General features: G+C 38.9%; 1 protein-coding gene and 1 long non-coding RNA gene across 8 annotated transcripts in view; one reads left to right on the top strand and one right to left on the bottom strand.

Moving 5' to 3' along the window:
• Nucleotides 1–25,300, top strand: part of synj1 (synaptojanin 1) — a 113,544-nt gene that overhangs the window by 64,085 nt on the left and 24,159 nt on the right. For all 6 annotated transcript variants that reach the window (XM_041210957.1, XM_041210956.1, XM_041210959.1 and 3 more), the window contains 12 exons: nucleotides 1,980–2,171; nucleotides 4,612–4,696; nucleotides 7,921–8,061; nucleotides 10,925–11,117; nucleotides 14,867–15,025; nucleotides 16,075–16,231; nucleotides 16,969–17,086; nucleotides 17,982–18,197; nucleotides 19,762–19,840; nucleotides 21,408–21,570; nucleotides 22,099–22,314; nucleotides 23,414–23,548. In XM_041210957.1, the coding sequence (XP_041066891.1) occupies nucleotides 1,980–2,171; nucleotides 4,612–4,696; nucleotides 7,921–8,061; nucleotides 10,925–11,117; nucleotides 14,867–15,025; nucleotides 16,075–16,231; nucleotides 16,969–17,086; nucleotides 17,982–18,197; nucleotides 19,762–19,840; nucleotides 21,408–21,570; nucleotides 22,099–22,314; nucleotides 23,414–23,548 (1,854 nt within the window). The remainder of the gene's footprint in view (nucleotides 1–1,979; nucleotides 2,172–4,611; nucleotides 4,697–7,920; nucleotides 8,062–10,924; nucleotides 11,118–14,866; nucleotides 15,026–16,074; nucleotides 16,232–16,968; nucleotides 17,087–17,981; nucleotides 18,198–19,761; nucleotides 19,841–21,407; nucleotides 21,571–22,098; nucleotides 22,315–23,413; nucleotides 23,549–25,300) is intronic.
• LOC121290513 overlaps nucleotides 16,084–25,300 on the bottom strand; it is a 47,919-nt gene continuing 38,702 nt past the window's right edge. For both annotated transcript variants that reach the window (XR_005945810.1, XR_005945809.1), the window contains one exon: nucleotides 16,084–16,216. This is a non-coding gene — a long non-coding RNA (uncharacterized LOC121290513). The remainder of the gene's footprint in view (nucleotides 16,217–25,300) is intronic.

Consider the following 25,300-nt stretch of genomic DNA (forward strand, 5'->3'; position numbering starts at 1 on the left):
GGCAGTCTCCTTACTATGCAGCCTTAATCAGCATAAAGCACAAGAGATTTTAACTCTTGGGCTTCATCTGCTTAGGCCCTGTCACACTCCTGTGGGGTCTCAGGTGGCAGGGGTTACTGGAGTAAAGGATCAGGAGAGCATTGTGGTTGGGGGAATGCAAGGCAAGCCCAGACTCGCAAGGCTTCCACGTAGATTGTGGAGGATGACTTCCATTTATAGGCCTCAAGTTAAAATTGCAAACGGGCTGCAATTATGTCATTGAAGCCAGATCTTCATTATCCAAAGGAGGACTCTGCTACCTTTTCCTCTGCCCTCTCATTTGCTCAAAGAAGCTCATTAAACTTCCACCAAGTAAAGGCAGTGAAATTGACTTGATTAAATCTAGCACAAACATAATAGGCCAAATAACTGCCTCCTGTGCTCTAATCATTCTATGAAGTCACAATGGCCTTATTAAGTTTGCTTTGTTTTGGCCCTAATTTTGCATTCGTCATGATGGTGAAGCTGTCAGCATTCACCGTCTTAACTCCTTTGAAACTGACTGCAGCGCCTGGTGTTCACACGTATGCAATTAAATGCGGAATTCTATAAGTTGCTGTCAGGGATACTGTGCTCCTCCTCCGATAAAATCAGTAATTTGCTGTGAACTTCAACTTTTTACAACAATTCTCATTGTAGAACATAACATAAGAACTAGGAGCAGGAGTAGGTAATTTAGCCCTTTGAGCCTGCCCCGCCATTCAATACGATCATGGCTGATCTCATTTCGGTCTCAGCTCCAATTTCCCACCCTCTCCCCAAAACCTTTCAACCCGTTACTAATTAAAAATCTGTCTATCTCGTCAAATTTATTCAGTGCCTGGCATCCACCGCACTCTGAGGTAGTGAATTCCACAGATTCACGACCCTTTGAGAAAAGTAATTCCTCCTCATCTCTCATTTAAATCTAATATCCCTTAGCTTAAAAATATGGCCTCTTGTTCTAGAATGCCCCACAAGGGAAAACATCTGCTCCACGTCTACTTTGTCTATCTCCTTTAGCATCTTATATCCCTCAATTAGATCTCCTCTCATCCTTCTAAACTCTAGTGAGTATAGGCCTAAACTGCTCAATCTCCCCTCATAAGACGAGCCCTGCATCTCTGGAATCAATCTAGTGAACCTCCTCTGAACTGCCTCCAATGCAACTACATCTTTCCTCAAGTAAGAGGACCAAAACTGCACTGTATTCCAGGTGCTGTCTCACCAATGCCTTGTACAGTTGGAACAACATTTCCCTATTTTCACACTCTATTCCTTTAGCAATAAATGCCAAAATTCCATTTGCCTTCCTTATTACCTGCTGTACCTGCATACTAGCTTTCAGATCCCTCTGCACTGAAGCATTCTGAAGTTTCTCTTCATTTAAATAACACGTCGCCTTTTTATTCTTAAATAATGAAAATGTTACACCTTGTTGAATGAAGCGTAAATAAGTTTTTAATAGCATATTAAGTCATCACTTCTGAATAACTTTTCTGCCCCTGATAAATTTATTTCAGAAGCCTAGAGTGTCATTCCTTCCATTCCAAGTTGAAAAATTCCAAGCATCCTTTAAGTAATCAATTTTTAGTTTTTTACTTCCTGTTTGCTGGCTTTGAAAATTCTTCATTCTGATTGGCTAATTATCCTGCTTGATGTTCCTAATGCCAGAGATCCCCTATAGCTGACAGCAAATGAAATTGGCATCATCATAAGGGACATTGATACCACAGAGCCCACTAGTTCTTTTGTGACCACTTTTAATCAAAGTCAGCTGCTAGTTGCAAAATCTGAGCCATTTTTTCAACAGTCTTCCCAATGCCTCCTCAAATTTGAATAATTTTCTATTTCTTTTAACTTAAAGATTAGATATATTCTGAGTTAACTTGCCAGGAACTAGACTATGTGTATAATAACTTGTTAAATGTGGAGGAAAACTGTGTGTTGTTACTTTACAGCTTCCCCTCGAGTCTTGCATGGGATGTGTGAAAACTATCATAAGTATACAAAACCAAAACGTATCAGAATCTGTGTTGGAACGTGGAATGTAAATGGTGGAAAGCAGTTTCGCAGCATTGCTTTCAAGAATCAAACTCTGAATGACTGGCTGTTGGATGCACCAAAAAAAGTTAATGTTCAGGAATTTCAAGGTAAGATCTTGTATTTAATGGCCTGCAATTTGTGGCAAAAATAATGATGAAGCAATCAGTACTCACCATCATTACTGTGTAAGACCGGCAGTAACTCCTGGTGTCCCCTTGTGCAGTTAAATTCAGAAATCCGTAAGTTGCTGTCAGTGATATCCTGATCCTCCATAGGCTATGCTAATAGTCTTTACTGATGGAAGAATTTAGAACTCACTGGCTTGTCATGAACTTCATCTATTCTTGCTGCAAGTATCAATGATGAAAGCAAGCTGTTATATATTTAAATCTCTGATCTATGCAGACATGACACACCATGTGTGTGTGTAACAGGAATTTATTTACAGTGCCCACACCCAGTTTTAATAAATCAAGCACAGTGAGCATAGATCAGCCACAGAAACACACAATCAAACGAAGCAAATGAGCCAAAGAACACTACACAAGCCTTATTCATTCAGGAGTAACTTCAATTTTTAAATTATTGCTTTTACATTTCTCACCCTTGTTTTCAAATCCGTCCATGGCCTCTCCCCTCCCTATCTGCGTAATCTCTCACAGCCCCATAACATGTTGATATCTGTGCTCCTCTAATTCTGGCCTCTTGAGCACCTCTGTTTTCAGTTATTCAATCAATGGTGGCTATCTTCAGCTATCTGGGCCCTAAGTTCTGGAGTTTCCTCCCTAAACTGCTCCACCTTCCTATCTTGCTTTCCTCCTTTAAGACATCCCTTAAAATCTACCTCTTTGACTTGTTTTTGGTCATTTGTCCTAATAACTCCTTTTATGGCTTGGTGTTATTTTCATGGAATTGTTACAGAAGGAGGCAATTTGGCTTGTCAAATCCATGCTGTCTTTCCATAAGAGCTATTTAGCTAGTCCCATTTTCCACCTTTTCCTTGCAGCCTTACAAGGTTTTTTTCTCTTCAGGTGCTTATCCAATTCCGTTTTTAAAAACCATAATTGAATCTGCCTCCACCACCCTATCATAGAATCATAGAAAGTTTACGGCACAGAAGGAGATCACTAGCCCATCGTGTCTGTGCCAGCTGGAAAAAAGAGAGCCACCCAGGCTAATCCCACTTTCCAGCATTTGGTCTGTAATGCAGCAAATTATGGCATTTCAGGTGCATATCCAGCCACCTTTTAAATGAGATGAGATTTTTCTGCCTCAACCACCCTCTCAGGCAGAGTTCCAGACCCCTTCCACCTTCTAAGTGAAAAAAAGTTTCCTCATCTCCATTCTAATCCTTCTACCAATCACTTTAAATCTATGTCCCCTAGTGACTGACTTTTCTGCTAATGTAAACAGGCTCTTCCCATCTCTTCTACCCAGGCCCCTCACAATTTAGTACATCTCAATCAAATCTCCCCTCAGCCTCCTCTGTTCCAAGCAGAATAACTCCAGCCTATCCAATCTTTCTGCTGAGCTGTGTTTTTCCAGTCCTGGCAACATCTTCATAAATTTCCTCTGTACCCTCTCAAGTGCAAATACATCCTTTCTGTACTGCACACAGTACTCAAGTTGTGGCCTAACTAATGTTTTCTACAGATTAGTGGCTGTGCAGTTCACTGCCCAAGTCTCCCACTCTGGAATTCCCCCTCTGAATTTCTCCACCTCTCTTGTCTTTTTATGACACTCCTTTAAAGCTGTCTTTCACTGAGCGGTTGTCCACCTCCTAATTTGTCCTCCTTGGTTCAGCATCTTTTCTTTTACCCCTGGCACCTATGTGAAGCATTTTGGGTTATTTTTATATGCTAAAAGCTCGATCTATATGCAAGTTGATGTAGTATTCCCCTTGTGTTGGGCTGTTTGGTTTCAGGGGTCAAGTTATACAGTTTGTTTCTACTTTCACCCTGTTTTGTTCAGCATCCCTATTGTACTGTGTGTGTTTCTTTACCTCCCATTGCATCACTTTTTTTCTCCAAAGGACCTTCTCCTCACTTATTTTTTGAATGTCTTTTTGGTAGGTTTTCTTTTTCCCTCTCCTGATGTCTCTTTAACCTCATGCTTTGAATTCCTGTTTCCCATGTCTCTCTTTCTTGGATTATAATTTATTGCCTTTTTGTCAATATCAGTTTACTCCAATCACCCACCAACCCGAATCCTAAATATTCTCCTCTAAAGTTATGATGAGATAAACTATGCAACCTTTCAAAATATTTACTTCTCTAACACACACACCGCCCCCCCGCCCCCACCACCCCTCAATTATGTATTAGCCTGTCCCCTTCATCCTAAGTTCCAACCGTGCAAAATAATGGTTTGTTGAAGCTTCTGCAATGGTTTGTGGCTGCTGTATGTAAAATCTATAGAATGCACTGTATAAATTAGTGCACACGCAATGATTCACACCAGCCTGGGCCTCTTGTGCTTACCACTTCTTTCCTTCCTGACCCTGCCAAATTTGAGTACTAACAAATTTTCTTCCACTTTTTATCCCAGACAAGGGGAGCAGACCTGTGGACATTTTTGCTATTGGATTTGAGGAAATGGTTGAGCTGAATGCAGGAAATATTGTAAGTGCAAGGTATGTAGCAATACATATTTTTAGTTTTTGTCATCCTAATGAAGAAATGAAGTGAAAGACAAACTGCACTTTACTTTTTATTGCCACTTTTATTTGATGTGGTTACCACAAAAAACAAGTGTTTGTACTTTTGGGGTTAGGTTTCTTTAAGCAGGCAATTTCTGATTCATGGTAACATAGAATTAATTTTTGTGTTGAATTGCATTTAAATGGCATGAACAATTGAGTTCCCTTTTTGTCCACTAATGTTATGACCCAGAATTATTTTTTTTTTAAAAAGCATTGTATTATTCAGTTGCATTTATTTATTATATTTCGAGGCTTTCAATTAATCCTCATCAAGACCTTATCCTACTGCTGCGGGTATGTCCACACCATGTGGTAAGCCCATCATCTTCAGCTGTGCAGGCAGGGGTCAGTCAACGTGGAGGGGTGTGGGGGAAGATCCCTCCTTGGCAGGCCCTTTGAGTCTCTTGAAGGCCTCAGTGGCCCCTGAAACCCAGCTTTAGCCCCCTCGCCTGCAGCCTGCTTGCCTGGTCCTGGCGAGGCCCTGACTTATCCCTGAATCTGTGCTGCTCTTCGTTATGACTGACTGTAGTCCTAGCAATGACCACTGTGCCTAGTGATACTGCTGGGCCTAGAGCTGCCAGCCATCTGATTGGGGTGGAAGTCCCAACTCTAACTGTTCTCGGGCAGCTGTCAGGAGCAAGGACAAGTCCGCCTCTTCCCAACATCGGACATTTTAGCCAGAGCATGGAGACTGTGGCACCCCATAAAATGCAATCCTATGTGTTTAAGTATTGAAGTAGAAAAATAAGTTGTAAAGCAGCGATTACTTGTGCCCCTTTCCTTAGGGAAAAAAAATAGTATTATTAAAGAGGTAGTACTTGAAAAATTAATTGGATTGAAGGTTGATATAAATTCCCTGGACCTGATGAGCTACATCCCAAACTGGAGAAGGAGGTGGCTATAGAGCTAGTGGATGCATTGGTAGTTATCTTTCAAAATTCTATAAATTCTGGGAAGGTTCCTGCAGGCTGGGAAGTGGTAAATGTAACTCTACTATTTAAGAAGGGGAGGAGAGATAAACTGAGAACCACTGACCTATTGGTTTGTCCTCAGTAATGGGGAAAATGTTAGAACCCTATTATAAAGGATGTGATAACTGGACACTTAGAAAATAAATGATTGGGCAGAGTCATCATGGATTTATGAAAGGGAAATAATGTAGGTCAAACTTGTTGGAGTGTTTTGAGGACGTTACTTGTGGCATAGATGAAGGAGAACCAGTGGATGTGGTGCATTTGGATTTTTAGGCTTTTGATAAGGTCTCGCACAGGAGATTAGTAAACAAAGTTTCAACACCATGGTGTTGGGGGTTGGGGAGGGTGTAATATACTGGCATGGATTGAGAAGTGGTTAAAGGTCAAAAAACAGATTAGGAACGAATGGGTCATTCTCAGGATGGCAGGCTGATACTACTGGGATACTGTGAGGATCAGTGCTGCAGCCACAGCTGTTCACAATCTATGTAAATGACTTGGATCTGGGGGCCAAATGTAATACTTCCAAATTTGCTGATGACACTAGGTTGGAATGTAAGTTGTGAGCAGGATGCAAGGAGGCAAGAACATGGCAGATGGAATATAATGTGAATAAGTGTGAAGTTATCCCCTTTGGTAGAAAAAACACAAAGGCAGAGCACTTTTTTAGAGGGGAATGTTGATACTCAAAGGGAGCTAGGTATCCTAGTTCATGAGTCACTAAAAGCTAGCATGCAGTTGCAGCAAGCAATTAGGAAGGCAAAGAGCATGTTGGCCTTCATCGTAAGAGGGATTTGAGTACAGCAGTAAAGATATCTTGCTACAATTGTAGTGAGCCTTGGTGAGATCGCACTGGGAGAACTGTATACAGTTTTGGTCTCCTTTTCTAAAGAAAAATATACTTGCCATAGAGGGAGTGCAGCGGAGGTTCTACAGAATAATCCCTGGGATGGTGGGATTGTTTTATGAGGAGAGATTGAGGAAACTGTGCCTGTATTCTCTAGAGTTTTGAAGAATGAGAGGTGATCTCATTGAAACTTACAAAATTCTTACAGGGCGTGCAGGGTAGATGTAGATAGAATGTTTCCCCTGGCTGGTGATGCAGATGAAGATTGAGATGAAGAGGAATTTCTTCATTCAGAGGACGGGGAATCTTTGGAATTCTCTACACCAGACGGCTGTGGAAGCTCAATCATTGAATATGTTCAAGACAGAAATCAACAGATTACTGAATACTAATGGCAATAAGGGATATGGGGATGGTGCAGGAAAGTGGCATTGAAGCAGATATCCGCCATGATCTAATTGAACGGCAGAGCAGGCTTGACAGGCTGAATGGCCTACACCTGCTACGTTCCTTCCTAAAGGAAGTTAAATGTAATAAATTGGTTTTTATCAGTTTTTTTAAAATAGCCAATTCTTCAGTAGACAATTTATTCAGTAGAACTTTATTTCATCTCAGATTGGGTCCTGAGGTCTACCCATGGTGGATACTGGGTCAGTTGGCATGGTAGGTGTTAAAGGTAAAGGGTGGTGGGCAAGGGGCATGGGTTGGCACTAAGTTGGCTATAAAGGGCTGTGGGTGGGGGCATAGGTTGGAATGGATGCCATGAGGGCCATGGAGGGTGGGGCTTGGGGAGGGTGAGGGCTGGAAGGCTGTTCACTGTTTTTCTGAAACCTCAACACCGTGTCTGTGCATTGAGGCAGGCCTTCCTTCCAGCCTGCCTTCCCACACAGCAGCCTCTGCACTCATTGCTGGGTCACCCTCCTTTTTCCCCCGCCTCCAGCCAAAAATCCGAACTTCCGAGCACTTTCTCCAGGTCACTTTTGTGGAGCTGGGAGTTTTAATGACTCAGGATTGAAAGTTCTGGCGAATGTTTCAGGTTTCTTTCATCAGATTTGCATGCACTTGAACCTGGAACCAGATTAGCATATTGAATATCATAGGTTTTACTGTTTGGAGATGTGCTTGAAAATATCAATGCTTTTGTTATATTTGAATATGATTCATCAGATCAGATATTGTCTAGTAATGGGAAAAAGTTCCAAGCTCTTAGACTAGTGAAAAATGAGATCTTGGAGGTTGCAACAGCTGTAACTAGTCTCCCAATGTAATGTATATGTTTTGAGCTCATATCGTTATAAGTACATTAGTTCATATTGTTTATAATTGTTTGATAGCACCACTAATCAGAAGCTGTGGGCAGCTGAGATCCAGAAAAGTATCTCCAGGGATTGCAAGTATGTTCTTTTGGCTTCTGAGCAGCTCGTGGGTGTCTGCTTGTTTGTCTTTATCCGACCACAGCACGCACCATACATCAGGTTAGTCTGTTTTGCAGCATCATTTGACTATGCAAAGTATTTGATTTTTACTAAGTGCAAGAAAAATTAAACATTGCAATATTATTTGAACAATTCGATAACCTATGCAAATGCATTTTTTTAAATCTCAAAATTCTTTTACTGAGGAACTCGTCTTCACCAGGCTTCAATCAAGTTGGGGTTAAGAAACCCAAGTTATCTATGACATATTGTGTAGTAGTTCTAATGTTAATCATTTCAAGATTGGTATAATTTTTATAAATATCTCCCAGATATTTAATCTGTCCGAAACACCTTGGGCTTGCCAAGGTGCCAGTCATTCAGGCTATCAAATCACTTCCACTGGTCATTAGTTTTTGACGACAAACTCTCCATTTTCTCCCAAGTACTTTTAAAATTGATTAGAAAAAGTAAATTCCAAAAAAAATGCCTAGAGATGAAATCTGAGGTGCAAAATTCTCTTGAGTGCTCTTTGTCCAATACAAAAAGTAGCAACTGCAGGGTGAATGGAACAGCAATTGTGTGATTGTACATTATTATGGCTAAGAAAGGCCATTCATCTCGCCTAACTCACCAAACAGAATGCCCCATAAAGGCCCCCCCATCCCTCCATTCCATTGCAGTGTCCAATTGGTTCTTAAATGATCCTACAGTCTCTGCCATTATCATTTCTCCTGGCTGTCTTTTCACACATTTGTCACTCCCAATATGAATCCTAAATTTGCATTTTGCCAGTTTAAACTTGTGATCCTTTGTCCAGCTCTTAGAGTTTAATTTAGTTTTTTTGGATTTCCCCTTCCGTTCTGTTTGCTATCATGCTTTAGGATCACCATCAGAATATCGCCTATCAATGCTGAGAACAGTCCCAAGTTTCTGTAGCCTCTCCCTCATTACTCAGACCTTTAACACTAATGGAAAGAGTTTCTGTTGTTTCTATTTGCTGTTAGATTTCATATTTTTGGCTGACAATTGAAAGCAGCTTTTGCTGGGTATTGTAGTGGTAATCAATGTTCTATAGATTACTGAACAGAAACTTTAAAAAGGGAAAATGAGAGTTTGCACGTTTGGCAGTTAATAATGTCAAATGTAGCATTAACCTTTTACTACCCATGAGCGAAAGTGCAGTAAACTGTTGGCCTGGTTTTTCTCTGTCCCAGTACTGTTTGACTTGTTCATTATATTGCATTCTTTCTCAGGTTACATATCAGTAATTTATTTTAAAAACAAAGCACTACATTTTGATAACTATCCACAAATGTTAAAATGAACCACCAATCTATTTGGAAAGGTTCAACAGCTATAATGTTTTAATTTACATTGGTATTGTAATTGCTTTTTAATTGCCAGTTTAAACTCTACAAGTCTAATCTTTGTTGGCAGCTCATATTTCCATCACCATTGAATTCGACACGTTATTATAACAGTGGCTGGGGTATGAGTTGCACTGAGGTAATATGCCAAGCATAGAGGCAATGATAGTAAAGTTGTAGCTAAGTTGGGCTGGTTGCCCAGTTTGAATGGTTAACACTAGATAATGCAAAAATATATTCTACTCTGAAGTGAAGCTTGCCAAACACTCTTGTGGTCATGCTTGAAAGATACATTGGCCTTTGGGCAATCCTTGTAAAACAAAAAGTGGCACCTGAACTGGCACATGGAGTATGATGCTTGTGACATGAAATTGTTGCAGAAGCTGGTTTTCATTGGCCTGACAAAGGAAATTAAGGAAAGATCTGCTGTCAGGCCAGTCTGGCATCTGATGTCTTGCATGTTGGAAACATTGCTCACCAAAATCTAAAATTGGACTTGATAGTTAATATGCGAACCCACAACTTGTATTAAATTTGAAATGAGTTATAAGCTGTCGTCATCATCAAAGATAGACAAATGATCATCAGCTTGGGACATTCAAAAATTCTGTTTTCCAACCATCCTAGCAGGATGACTGAGGTTCAGTTACATATCAAAATAATATATTGTACTTTGTGGATTTAAATATCATAGTCCGATAAACTTCCTGAATTGAAATTAAGCTATGATTTATATTTCATCAAACCACTGACATATGTCTGTTACCATGTTCTATTGCTGCTATTTTTGCCTTGATATCTCAATGCCTTGAATAGTTGCCAGTTTTAATTGAAGTGCCTATCTGAGTGGCTTTTTGTCTACACTTACTGATTATTGTTGATTTATCCAAATATTGTGCGATACCTATTCTTCCTTCCTGGTCATAACTTAAAGTAAGCTGCTTCTTCAAAAGATTGGCTGGTGCAGTGGGTTAGACACTGTTGTTTCATCTCAGGACTTGGTTTCAAGTCCAGCCCAGAATTTTATCAGGAAGGAGTTTAGAGAGTCATAATCTGGTTCCTAATATGTACAAAATCATAGCATACATAAAACTTCTTCATTCAGCATTAGTTGGTTTGAAATTGGTATTCATTCAGTGACAGATCAGGTGAAGGTTGGTGTGCAAAACGGAAAATTATGTAGTGAGTGGTGCTCTCCTAAGACTGAGCCTGAGACATGTTGTTAGGCCAGAATATGTAGCCCTTTACCCTCTAGCAAACTGTTACACCTGACTGCAGTGCCTGATTGTGACTTTGATTATCTGAACTGAAGAACTTCTCATTCTTTGGTACTAATATTCATCACCCTAAGCACAAATTTTGCAAAATAAAAGTAATAATGAAAGGCAAATATTTTGCTTTAAAAAAAAAATGAGTTCCAGATAAGTTTGCATTAAAGGTAACATTAAGGTGTGAAAGATGAGGAAACATTCTTGACTTATTAAAATTTTCTCTCAAATGTGATTAGAGTTGAATGTTCTGTTTTGCTTATCGGTTATGGAATTCTGTTTCAGGGATGTAGCAGTTGACACTGTAAAGACTGGAATGGGAGGAGCCACTGGTAACAAAGGGGCAGTTGCTGTACACATGCTGTTCCATGCCACCAGCCTCTGCTTTGTTTGCGCACATTTTGCTGCTGGCCAGTCACAGGTCAAGGAAAGGAATGAAGATTACATTGAAATAGCTCGCAAACTGAGTTTTCCAATGGTATGATCAGCTTCGTTCGGATAAGTGCAGTAAATGAATGTTTTCAACCTCATATTGTGTTGAAATACAAGCAATAAGAAAGACTTTGTTAGTTCCTATGTAACTTTTTTATTTTGGTAGTTGATGCAAGACATGAAGTATTTAAGTTTAAAAGCAAATGTATGAGTCAGTAGCATGTTTATGTGGAATAAATTTCATTATTTTTTTCTAAACTTTCATTTATATGACTCCTTTCACAACCTCTGGACACCCCAAAGCTCTTTATAGCCAAAGAAGTACTTTGAAGTGTTGTAATCTAAGAAGCTTGGCAACCATTTTGAGAACATCAAACTCCCACAAACAGCAATGTGATAATGCCCAGAAAATCCATTTTTAGTTATTTTGAATGAGGAATAAATATTAATGACATTCAAACATTCCTTCTGTTTACAGTGAGCTGATCTGTAATAGATGAAATAAAGGTGATCAGCTTGTGAATGGAACTGGCTTCACTCATTTTCCTGAGTGAAGTTTTTCACATACTACTTTTGTAAATTCCTTTTTTGTTGTTAAGTGATTTTCTTAGCCTGGAAAAACCCTGTTTCTAAACAGTTTCTATTATAACATCATGGTTTTGGTTGGTCTTTTAAACAATTCAAATATAACAAATAGGGGGAAAAAAGAGCTAAATAGAAAAAAAAAGAGTTGGTGATTGTTGAGGCAGTCTGTCTTGCTTTCCACCTGGATCTTTGGGCAATGCTTCAGGACATTAGTTTTCAAGAAAATCAAGGAAAGTAAGTTCTGTGGTAGCCAATTGTGACTGGTAGAGGAAAGAGGAAGAAAAATTTGTAGATATGTGAATGTTTTCCCAAAAGAACCTGTTTACAATTTCACAATTGCCTGAGCATCTCTGATCACACGGAGGCCACATTTTTTTTAAAGGGGAAGCTTGTCTGCTTTCTCATGGCAAAAGAGAGAGAAATAACTGAGATAATGGCAACTCAGAATATGAGAGCCATACAGACAGTGAAGGACTGAGAGAGACTAAAAGGTATTATAGATTAACAAATGAGCAGAGAGACAGCTACAGGAAGTGACTTAGTGGGATGTCGAATTGGCTACCCATTTTCACCCACTGGATTTATTTTCCTCCTTCAATTGACTTGGGATGGAAAGTAAAATCAGGCATGGTGTTTAACTGGCAGCTGGTTCAATGTTGCCCAAACAGCTTTATTTAACTTTTGTTGTCCAGGAGCAACACATAGCTGGAAACCACTATTTCAGGCAGCATGGTTTGAAAATATGGTTGCATTATTAGCCCTTTATCCACAAGTACAAGTTGCTAATAATTGATGCTGTTTTATAAATCTAAGGAGTTATTTTTACCTTAACATTCTACTCTTAAGGCAGAATGTCATTGTGTACTGTATGCCACTTAAGCAAGGTCACGTTTATTGCTCATTCATAGTACCCTTGAACTGAATTGCTTAAGAGGGCATCGAGACACTTTCCATATACCACAAGGACCTTGGGCATATAAACAGAGTAGAGACAGCTGTTTTCCTTCTGTGACATTAGTGAATCAGTAGGTTTTTATAACAGTCGAGCAACTTTCATGGTCACTTATGCAGTGCCAGCCCACAATACCAGATCTGTTGAATTTCAATTTTACAACTTATCATGGGATTTTAAACCCAACGTATGGGTTGCTAGCGCAGAACATAACCATTACACAGTCATACTTTTGTAGGAAAAAAAATAGTGCAATTGGTTGTGTTAGCCGTAGCTCAGTTGATAGCACGCTCGCCTCTGAGTCACACAATTCTGGGTTCAAGTCTCACTCCAGGGCTTCAGCACATAAATCAAGGCTGAAATTCCAGTGCCGCACCGAGGGCGTACTGCACTTTTGGAAGTATCATCTTTTGGATGAGACTTTAAACTGAAGCCCCATCTGTTTGCTCGGTGGGTGTAAAAGACCCAGGATTCTATTTTGAAGAAGAGCAGGGACTTCTCCTTAGTGTCTTGGCCAATGTTTATTCCTCAATCACCATCACAAAAGCAGATTATCTGGTCATTATTACACTGCTGTTTGTGGAAGTTTGTTGTGCACAAATTAACTGCCATGTTTCCTATATTGCAACTTTACTTCAGAAGTGCTGTAAAACACTTTGGGATATGTAGTAGTCACGATAAGTTCAATATAATACAAGTTTTTTTTATTTTTAATATCGCATTATCTTGTGTGATTTTTATTTTAATAGATTTCATAGTCCCCTTTTCAGCCAAACTGCCTTCCTAAACATCCGGTTCAAAATAAACTGCAAGCATACAATAATGTCTAGCTGTAATCTTCAGATACTGTTTACATTGTCCAGTGAGAATTATGAATCAGCCTCACTTTTGAAAGAAGAGGGACATTGCTTAATTAAAGCCTGCTTGGTATTGCAATGTATAAGTTGCACCATTCATCTCCATGACTAATGAGCCGAATGAGATTACATTGGAAACCAATGTTAGCTTTTCTAAGAACTAGATTTTATGTAAGAGCCTGCAATATAACAGGAAATTCTTGAATGTCTCCATTGCTCCATGTATGTTTAACAGTTAAGCTAAAATTAAGTTATATCTGCTTTGTTTCACTGAATTTCAAAAGGATGCAAAATTTTTAGTTGTGTGAAAATTAGGAGAGTTTGGAAGGGGGTGCTGGTTAGAACAGCTGAGAACACAACTTCCAAGCAGCAGCCCAGGAACGAAGTGGTAGAATTTTGTCTTGGATGGCAGTGCAAACTGAGTGATATCGGATTGGCTGCCTGTTATATGCAGCATCTGGTATTCAGTTCATTGACTGCAATGGAACTAAATATCAGGTGCTGTGTGTAATGGGCAGCCAATCAGACAATGTTTTTTCCACCAATGCCTGAGATGAATTTCTGCCCATAAGAGGTTATGGGTCAGTTATGGCACTTCCCAAAAAAATTTAGTTGCGTTAATCCATTTGCAGCTGGAGTGTTAGGTGTTATGCCTCCATAATATGAGAGAACCAAGTTGGGAGAACAGCAATCATAATATCAATAAAATACAGGTCACAAAAACTCAGTGGGTTTACCAGTTTTTAGTTGAGCTGTGCAGATGGTGTTCGTTACATTAGTTGACCTCTGTTGGGAGCACATCTGAGTGTTTGGAGCTGTCTTGCCTCATTGCTGTTACAACCTACGCCCATGGACCCAAACTCCAGTAAGGAGTCATTACTTTTGTTTTGGTGGGGCGGGGGCGCAGGGTGTGGAGAAAAGAAAATTTGCAAGGAAATAGACAGTTTGTAAGGAGTCAGTTTGTAGGATGGTAGTGAAGGAAGGATTGCTTAACTTGACAAGGGAAATAATGGAAGAACCTGCCCAGATATAGAAGCAAAATTCACGGCTTGGATAGTGTTGGGCTTTACATAAGCTAAGTGTTCGGCATGAAAAACAAAACCGGCCTTTTGGAGGCATTGGTTTAAAAAAAAAAATGTTAACATGAAAGTGCAATATATTTAAAAAACGAAAAGAGTTTTTTTTTTAACTGAAATGTATTCTAAAAGTTTCAGGCTTCCACACACAACTCTTGGTTAAAGAGGGTTGCTGAAATATCTACTATTAAGCCAGCTGCTTTGCTCCCTCCTTCATAGTTCCTGCCATTAAAATTAGTACACAGAAAACTACGAGAATTGTACACTTAAAATGCATCCCTGGCATGAATTTAATTCTGAACTATGTGCTCTTCACTTTTTGTAGGGGAGATTACTGTTTTCTCATGATTATATATTTTGGTGTGGAGATTTCAATTACCGCATTGATCTTCCAAATGAAGAAGTAAAAGAGCTGATCAGACAACAGAGCTGGGACACACTTCTGTCAGGGGACCAACTTATTAATCAGAAAAATGCTGGACATGTAAGATAAAAGGTTCCTTTTTAAAAATCATGCTTTAAATTTATCAATATTAAGTAGCTTGTGCCAACTTTTGAAAAGTTTGTTTACAGTAGACTCTTAGAATATTGTTTTTGTCAAATAAATATCTTTTCTAGGACGGATATGGGGAAGGAGTTGGAAAGAGCATGTCTTGATCCATCCTGGAATTGCACTTAGATTCCCAAGAAGTAGACTTGACATAATATGTGAATCATCCAAGTCATTTAAATTGAAGAATATGTTCAGGCGGTGCATTTATGCCCTATCATAAGCTGGTAGTGCTGTGTTGTGAAAGGCTTACAGTCTTCTGCACACAAACTAAAAAGCATTAATATACTTTACCACAAAATGATAAATTCCTTATGGAATTAAATTGTAAATCACTGCAGTGAACCATTACTTTCAGATCTATAACTAAAGAATGTCCATAAAAGCAAAACATGCTGGAAATGCTCAACAGTTCTGGCAGCATCTTTTTCTCTCAGTTCTGATGAAGGTCATTGACCTGAAACATCAACTCTGTTTCTCTCTCCAAGGATACTGTTAACTATTTCCAACATTTTAAATTTCCAGCATCCACAGTATTTTGCTTTGGTATAGAACAACAAAACATGCAAGGTTATCCCAAGGGTTACAAGGTTAGGAGACCATTATATTGCTACTTTTGCTTAAACTCCACTGAATTTTATAGTCTGCATTGAATTTTATAATGTGCACTACATTTTAATTGACCAGCCAGTCCATTGAACACCCGGGGAAATTTAAAGTTAAGTCTCAGCATGAGAAAAATAAGAAAAGTTAACTGGCATTGCAACCTGTGTTTTCATAACAAAAATGGGTAAGGAAACCTTTTCCCCAACCCCATTGCATACAATCCACAGTTCTGTACCTGGCAGTGTAACCCGGGTCTACAAGGTCATACTGTCCTGAGGACATATCTGTAGTGTATATCTCCAGTGAGTAGCATATGTTCTTGCTTTCAGTCTGATGATCAGGTACATCGGTTAAATCATTTTTATTTGCTTTTGCAGATTTTCCGGGAATTTTTAGAAGGCAGAATAAATTTTGCACCAACTTATAAATATGACCTGTTCTCTGATGATTATGACACAAGTGAGAAATGTCGAACTCCAGCCTGGACGGATCGAATTCTTTGGAAAAGAAGAAAATGGCCTGTTGACAAATCAGGTATGAAAAGTTAGTTGCAGTGCTATGCCACCTTGCTCCTTACTCCTCATATTTATCTGTTTCCTCTTGTGCTGTCTTTACTCTTTGGTCTATCTGGATAATTCCACACTGCTCTTGCACGAAACTCCTGCCCACTGCCATCCCAAGGAGGATTTTCATTTGCAGGGCGTGTAAGACAGAGATAGCGTTACTATATTGTAATCCAATCCCCCAAGCCATGTTTCCTGTAAGCGTAGATGCTCGTGAACAAGGATTTATCCCTTAATGTGTGAGCTTTCGGTATGTGATTGGTTGGTTGTTTTGTAGTTTACAGAAGCATGTTTAAAGGATGAATATTGTACGAAAAATACAAAATATCCTGCTACTTCTGATTTCCTTCAACAACTAAAACAATAAGCTGATGCTTCAGCATTCTCATTTTGTGCAAAGACCTGTCTTCATTTTTGTCAGGAGAAGCAATGGGGTCTTAACACAGGATTTGAGTAGAATTAGCCCAAACGTCGTGGTTACAAGCCATTGCAGGCACGTTTGCCTCACTTTAATTCCATAGTGAATTGGTAGTTAACATGTTGCACAATGAAGTTTAGAATTCAAGGGCTTAACGCAAATCTATCATTCAAATTAAAGAAGCTATCTGTTGACTCTCACTGTTCTTGGCTTTTTATTTACTTTTTGGCAGAGGGAGATTGTGGGCAAGAAAGTTCGTGCTATAACAATTACGTTCTATATGTTTTTAGCTGAAGACCTGGATTTGCTGAATTCGAGTATTAAGGATGAACCAAAGCTAACTAACTCATGGAGTCCTGGAACGTTGGTATATTATGGAAGAGCAGAACTGAAAACGTCTGATCATAGGTACATCAAACATGTTATTGTTGAAGCAATATGAGACCTAGATTATTTTATTTTTAAACAAAGTTACAGAAGTCAAATATCTGAAATGTACACGAATCTTCATTTTAAAATCATGAATGTTTACTTTTAACTTGTCATTTGGTCTCAGAGTAAGCTTGTTACCCATCATACTTGCGGCTGCACTGTAGAAAACATTGGATTTTCCAGAAACGGATTTACGATTTGTGATCAGGCAATCTGGTACACAATAGAGTAGAAGGGTAAAAAATATTGCATTTCTATCCTAGGCCTCTAAATTGAGATATAGTTAGTTGGGCCTATTGAGTTTTTCTGATTTATCTTGTTGCCTTCTCAGTTGGCATTTAGGATAGATGGCTGTAGAAACTGCAATGTATAAAACAGCCAATATGCCGTTTTGCCTGAGCCACTTATTTTGTTGACATGAAAATGTTTTGCTCTAAATTTGCTTGATATATTGTGGTGCTGGGGTAACACTAATAAAAATTTTCAATTTGTTGAGTTGCTGCTAAACTTTAACGGACTGATTCAGATCAGGACTGGAGACATTGGAACCTAGTTAGTGTGCAACGTGTCAGTTCACCTTCGACAGTCATTATGATCTTTAGAGCCTCACTTAGCTTGTAATGGACAAGTCTGTATAAAGTAACCTATTCTATGAATGGCTACACAGGAAAACATTTGCATGCAGCACAATTCAGCAAAGGGAATTGGTATGTTTGTGGATTAGAGGAAGGGCACAGAGAACAGCCATAAACATTAATTATGTATTTCGCTCTTTATTGCGATCAGCCATATGATGCTCCATTTCTTGTCTGTTATAAATTCTAAAGTTATGCAAAACAATTTATACATAATGTTCTTTTTATTCTGTTAGGCCTGTGGTTGCTACTATAGATATAGACATATTTGAGGTGGATCCTGAGGCTCGACAAAGAGTATACAAGGAAGTTATTGCTCTGCAGGGACCAACTGATGGCACAGTGGTAGTGTCACTGACCAGCTCCTCCCCAAACCAGGATCATTTTGATGATAACTTGATAGACCAGCTGCTTCAGAAGTTTGCTGCATATGGTGATGTTATTTTGATAAGGTAACAAAGTATGTATTTATGTCTCTATTTCAGCTTACTTCTAAAGTGTGAACAGTCTTTTTTCAACAAAAGCAGTGATTGCCCTAGATCCTGAAATGCTATCCAATCTGCAAACATCCTCATGCTAAACAATAGTTTAAGCTCTTGACTGACCTGTGTTTACTTAACAATTAAAGCTTATGATATTAAAGGGAGACTACTTCACATCAGAAAAATATGTTCAGCCTTATATGGTATAATACTTCTGTCACTATCAAAAGTGCATGATATGATGCCACAGGAGACACATAATATGGGCGTACTTTTTCCTCTGCCAAATGTTTTCCTTCCTCCCTAAATATATTGCCTCCTGCTAGTGTATGGTTCCACTGACACCAGACACCACCCAGTTCTTCATCCACATGAGAATTACTTGCTGAAAGTGCACACAAACATTGGGTTGGATTTTACCAGCCCTCGGGACAGGCTGGGAGGCAGGAAATCTGACAAGATGGCGCAGGAAGGCATCGAGTAAGCGTGCCATCATTCCAGCAGTGGGGGAAATGGCAGGTAGCCCTCCCGCCCAGAGCCTAAATAAGTTTAAGCAGCCAATTTGGCCTCTTCCTGCCTCTGCTGCCATTTAATCAGTGGCTTTGGGGCAAGGGTCCAGCTCTTTTGGGCACTCGGCATTGGCTGCCCTTGTGACAACCTGCCCTCACCAGTTCCCTGCCTTCTGATTCGTTGGGGGTCTGCCTGACTGGCCCCAGCACTCCCTTATATCATGTAATTGGTTGTGAGTGTACATCAATATACCCTTTTCCTCCAGATACACCCTCGGTGGTGCTGCTGAACTACTGGCCTTCTGATTGGCTCTTGTGGGTAGTCAGTCGTCCTTAATAGGGCTTAGGGTGGGGGGGTGAAGGCCATGGGGGAAATATGGAAAAGATTTAAACATAGAAAGTGGTTCGAATATGGAATTCTTAAGGCCAGGGGAAGAAGCTGGAGACTTGGGTAGATTAGATCAGGTAGCTTAAGTGAACAGAAAATGCCAGCATGTTACTTGATGATCAGCTGGCTTGTTTCTGCACCGTAACATTCTGTTTGTGGTTCTGTAAGTGGTATTAAAAGAGATTTTGCTTTAGAGTCTGAAACAAGAGATGGTTTCATTGAAAAGTACTGGAAAATTGAGTTCCTAACAGTAGAATTTTCTGGTAATCTCTTAAATTCTCTATTTGCAGAAATTATTTGCTAATCTTGCAGTGCGAATATCTTGCATCAAAAAATTTCTAACAGACATGAATCAGTTTTGCACAAATGACCACTGGCACAAAAACTGCATAACGTACACTCCAAGTTAGCACACTCTAAGAACATGTCAGGGTATGATTTCAAGACTGTGATCATATATCTTGGGTACAATTAATTTTCTTATTGGAGTGACAGTATTGTGGGTCTTGATGAGGATTTAAGCTAATAATTCTCTTTACCTACCGACCACCACCAGAGTGTGTTAATTATTGTACCATTTTCACCAGCATTTGGTGTATAACTGATCTTAAAAATCGGATATTTATCCTTTTTGCAGGTTTGTAGAAGATAAAATGTGGGTGACATTCTTGGAAGGCAGTTCTGCTCTAGCAGTGCAGAGGTTAAATGGCACTGAAGTAAGTAAAAGTCCTGACCAGTATTATAAATGACATTTGTTAAACTTTGCTCATTTCAAGCGCTGAAAATATATTTGTCATGGAAAGTATTTATTTCTGTTTATTGGCTGGACTCCCATCTTGCACCTCTGTATATGATCATACCCTACTTTCACCAAGTCCCATTTACCCATCACCCCTGTGCTCCCTGACCTACTCTGGCTCTTGTCAGTGCCTTGATTTTAAAATTCCATAGACTCAACCCTCCATAACTCTGTAATTTCCTCAAGCTCTACAATCCAATGAAATCTCGACATCCCTTCAAGTTTGGCCTCTTTCCGACACTGACTTTTATCATTCCACCATTGGTGGAAACCATTCGTCTGCCTAAGCCCTAAGTTCTGGAATTCCCTTCCTAAAGCCCTCCATTTCTCTCTTCTCCCAAGACACTTCTTAAAAGTTAACTCCTTGACCAAGCTTTCGGTGACCTGTCCTAATACTTTTTGTGCTTCAATGTCAAATTTTGTTAACACCCTTGTGAAGTACCTTGGAACATTTTACAACATTAAAGGTGCTGTATAAATATAAGTTGTTCTGCACTGGCATGAGGCAATCCATTTCTTCCACTGCTTTACGTTATTAAGCAGATTATGCTATTGGTTTTTCAGTGACCAAGTCCTCTTTAATGGGTAGGTCATTAGCCTGACATGCACATCCCTATGATAATGACTGATTAGATACAATGGCCGTTTGCCACTCCACTCCTGTTGGACATAAGTACTCTGTTTGGACGGTGGTGGGGGGAGCATGAACCCTTAACCTTCTAATTAGAAGGATTTGGATTCTACTGCTGAACCAAGGCTCATTCCATTGCAATGCATTTGTGCATAGAAAAACTGCTGGGAAACTGGTCCATTGTGGCCATGTGAAGAAATGTCTTGTATGTAGTACATTTCACATTGTCAAATTGTCAAGCATTTTACAACCAATTAATTATTTTGAAGTATAACAGAGTGTTTTGTAAGCAAACATAGCCAATTTTCACACATGGTCACGAACCCTATTGAGATAAATATCCTGTTAGTTTGTTTTGATGTTGGTGATCGAGGGATGAATATTGTCAAGTACATTATGAAAGTCTGTCTTTTTATTTTAGTATACTGCCCTGAGATCTCTTGCATCCACTTGAACAAGCACCCCTCCATCATGCAAAAAAAGGTCAGGTGCTATAGCTAATAAATGGAGAAATGATCAAAATCTGGCTGGTCAGTCAGAAGAATTATGTCCCTCCTCTAACAAACTATCATTCTTCCCCATATTATGTTTGTTTCTCCACGCTCTGCCATGTTACTTTGCTCAAAGCATTGAGAAATGCTGAAGGATGGTTCCACAGTTGCTGATCACCTTCCTCATTGAATAAAAAAACTAGGAATTTCCTAGAGCCCCAAAAGAATACTGCAATCAATAATGAAGTGAATCTTGCCTGAATGCTGACAGATGGAAGTGACTGACTTGATTATCCCTTCCAGAATCATTCAAACATATCTTGATTAAAACATTTTGAAAAATTGTCATGGCATCTATGCAGGTTTTGGGCAGGATACTCGATATTTGTCTAAAGAATCCAGATTGGAGCAGCAGATTGGAGGAAGAGATGAGTCTGGAAAGAATTGGCCTTGGTTTACCAGTCTCTTCTAGCTCCATGCTGCTTGGAGAAGATACAGATGTTTCTGCTGACTATGATATGGAAGGTATGTAATAGGGATTAAAGTATGAGCATAGTTGGTTTGAAATCACATCTTCAACATTTTAATTTCTTAAAATTAGGTGACTTACTGTGTTTAGTAAATTTGTAAAATGTAGCTCAGTGTCACTTAAATGACACTATATTAATGTATATTAATACATAAAAACTTGCAAAAATAAGACTGGCTATGAATAAATCACTCCACAGATGAGCATCCATCAGAAATTAACTGTTTCAATGTTTCTAATTTGGGCACATTAACAAATTACTGGAACTAAATGCAACTAATAACTCATTAATGAAATTGTTAAACATGAAACTTGATCAGGAAATATTGTTTGATTATTGTGTATTTTTTAATTGCAAAATTCCATTATGGATCAACACTAGTGGGCAGTCAAATAATCACTTGTACAATTTTAAACAGCAATTTTGGCTTGAATGATAAGCTCTGTATGCAAGTTCATCTATTTAACAATGTAACAAACACATTTGTTACTAGTTTAATGTATCAAATACTGTTTTAATACAGGTGATGTGGATGATTATGGTGCTGAAGTAGATGAAATCCTTCAGCATTTGCAGCCTGTCTCTGGTTCAGGTTCAGGCACCTCTCCTGGCTCAACCCCGAGGACAAGTCCATGTCCATCACCCACAATACCAGAGGTGCCCCTGCCAACACTGCCTAGCAGACCAAGTAGAGCAGCTCCAAGAGGTTCCACAGGTCTACAGGAACAGTCACATCAAGGTAAAGGTTTTCTGTGAATATCAGTTGTATATTTAGAAATATAGAACTGTCATTGCACGCAGACAAGCCTATCTCTTGTAATTTCCTCAAGAGGAAGTTACCTACACTTGGCCATTACTGTGAGTGCTGTGATTTAGTTACAAATGTACCCATTCCTTTCGGTTATGACTAGTTTTCATTGCTCAGCACAAAAAAATGAGGCCCTTTCTACTTCCATAGTATTATGAAACATGAAAATGACAGGCAAGAAAGACCATGTGGTCCATCCAATTATAATCCCGGAAACATCCTGAATGAGAGATGAAAAATTTTTTAAAAAAACACAACTGGTTAGGAAGAAAGAAATCTGGAAAATTCCTCAAATGCCTTTGGGCAATCAAATCTAACTCAGGACACCACATTCCACAAGCTGACAATGGCTTTGTGGATCTACTATTCTCCATATCTAGCCTATCCCTAGTTTTGTGAATATGTGTATCACTCCTGGTTTCCCCAATCAATGAAATTGAAATAATCTATCAATCTGGTCTATTATTTATCATATCTCTGTCAATTCACCCTGAAGTCTCTGCATTTCAGGCGTGATTAGACCCAGCTTTTTAAGCCTGTCTTTGTACACCATATTATGGCCTGATGGCTACCTAAACAAGGAACATTGGATTTCAGAGATGGGAAGTAGATTTATATTTCAAATACAGTTACTGCCTCCTTTTATAGGCTACCCACAATAAAACAAAATGTCATTAAATTCTAAGAAAATAAATGATTTTACTTCTCCTTGTCTTACAAAAAATCTATTATGCTTCTCTGTCCAATAGCTTGTTTGAAATAGTAAAATGTAATGACGTCATGAGGAAAAAATTATGGCTGACTTTTAGTGAATGTAAAAATAACATTTTTATTTGTATATTTTTAGGCATCAGAAACAAAGCAATGTCAATATTAGAAAGTTTAATCATACTTTATTTAGTTCACCTAGGTTGTTCTCTGCTATGATTGGCTTAATTATTAACATTGACAAAAGGCCTAAGGCGCTACCCATTGTGTCGTTATGTTAAATGATTGGTCATATATTATCTTAATTACCCTCTTAAATCAGATTCATCAGAGCTCCAGCAGGTTCCAGTGCAGAAGGAAAGTAATCAAACTCTGGAGCCGAAGCGGCCACCTCCACCGCGTCCTGCAGTACCTCCTTCAAGACCTGCTCCACCTCAAAGGCCACCACCTCCTTCAGGTAGATGAAAGGTTTTTTTTTTCCTCTAGTCTTAAACTTTTAACAAAATAAAAGTGACACAAGACAACTCAGCTGAGTATTTAAGTTGGGCATTATGGAAAGAAAATTACTATTCCTACAAAACCAAGACTATTGCCATCCATTTAGTGTTGGACTTTGTATGCAAGATTCTGTGTAGCACACACTATGTTTTACTTTTGTTAACACTGGTATGATAATTATTGAGTACAAGGTAAAATATATTCCAAAGTTAACTTTATTGGTCCTAGGCAGTCACAACTATAGTGGAATGTTCGTTATGCACAGAGCAGGTGATGGAAGATAATGGAAATTGAAAAGTAATCCAAAGAGCCCAAGATTTTTGTCCCACACATAGTGCAGCAATGCCATTGGCACAGAAATGAGCACATATATAATACAAATAAAATATTAAGTTTGATATTTCGTACACAGCTTTGTTCCTGCATAATTTCTAGATTGGCAGAAAGCAGATATTAGAGTATTGGTCAGAAAGGTTCCATGCTATCCTTTCTGAAGCAGTTTTCAATTAAAATTTAAAAGCAAAATACTGCGGATTCTGGAAATCTGAAACAAAAACAAAAATTGCTGGAAAAACTCAGCTGGCCTCATAGCATCTGTGGAAAGGAAGTCAGTTAACGTTTCGAGTCCGTATGACTCTTCATCAGACTTCAATTAAAGTTTTATCACTGGTTTGCTAATCCATCAATTTAACTCGTTCAGGTTTGGAGTAGCAGTCTTGCACTGAGTAGCTAAATTCATTTAGATTCATGTAGCACCTTTCACATCCTCATGATTGCGCTAAATAGCTAAATTTTGCTTCAGAATCCTTCATAATATATAATTGAGCTGTATAAATAAAAACAATCCTTCAAAAGCTGAACATTTCCAGATAATTTTAATATTTTGTTTATATGTAATGAAAGAGTTGATGTAGATTTACATAGCACCTTTCACCTCCTCATGATGTCCCAAAGGTCTTAGCCAATTTGAATAGTTTTGACCTGTAGTCACTGTTGTAATGTAGGCAGTAGAATTCATCTGCTGTTCTTCAGATAGTCACATGTGATCTTTTACTTCCACCTGAGAGAGCTGGCAGGCTTAGCTTAATGTCTCATGTGAAAGGTGGTACCTCCAACAGTGCAGCACTTCAGTATTATGCTGAAATGTCAGCCCGGATTATGTACTAGAGCCTCCTGAAGTAGTGCTTGAACTACACACTACTTACTCGGAGGTAAGAGTGCTACAACATAATTAAAGTGCTTGAATCTTAAGATAATTCAAATCCTTTGTGGCGATTGGGGGGTGTTAAACAAAACAATTATATGGTATATAACTGGGAATAAGCACTTCTGCAAACGGAAGAACGACCAAAGTGATAGTAAATATAATAATCTGTCTGTGAAGCCTGCATCTTTCAGTATCAAAAGGTGTAGAATATTTGTAACTCAAATCAGTCATGATACAGTTGCTTTAGTAAATAGTGAATCGTTATTGATTGTCTGATTTAAGCCACAGCAGAACCATGGTAAACATTAGAGGCTCTGGGCTTGTATTTTCTATGCCACAGAAGATCTATTCCTTTGTTATGTATTAGACTCAAGCAAATTTAACACTCAGTAGAGTTGAATTTTTGAAATACCGGCTACTATCTTTGACAACTCAAAAAGAGGTACCAGCTAATGTGCATCCACTTACTAAGGCAAAAATAACTTCCTATGTAGAGGGGTCAAG

Source organism: Carcharodon carcharias, chromosome 18 (genome assembly GCF_017639515.1).
Source record: "Carcharodon carcharias isolate sCarCar2 chromosome 18, sCarCar2.pri, whole genome shotgun sequence".
Classification (NCBI taxonomy): Eukaryota; Metazoa; Chordata; class Chondrichthyes; order Lamniformes; family Lamnidae; genus Carcharodon; species Carcharodon carcharias.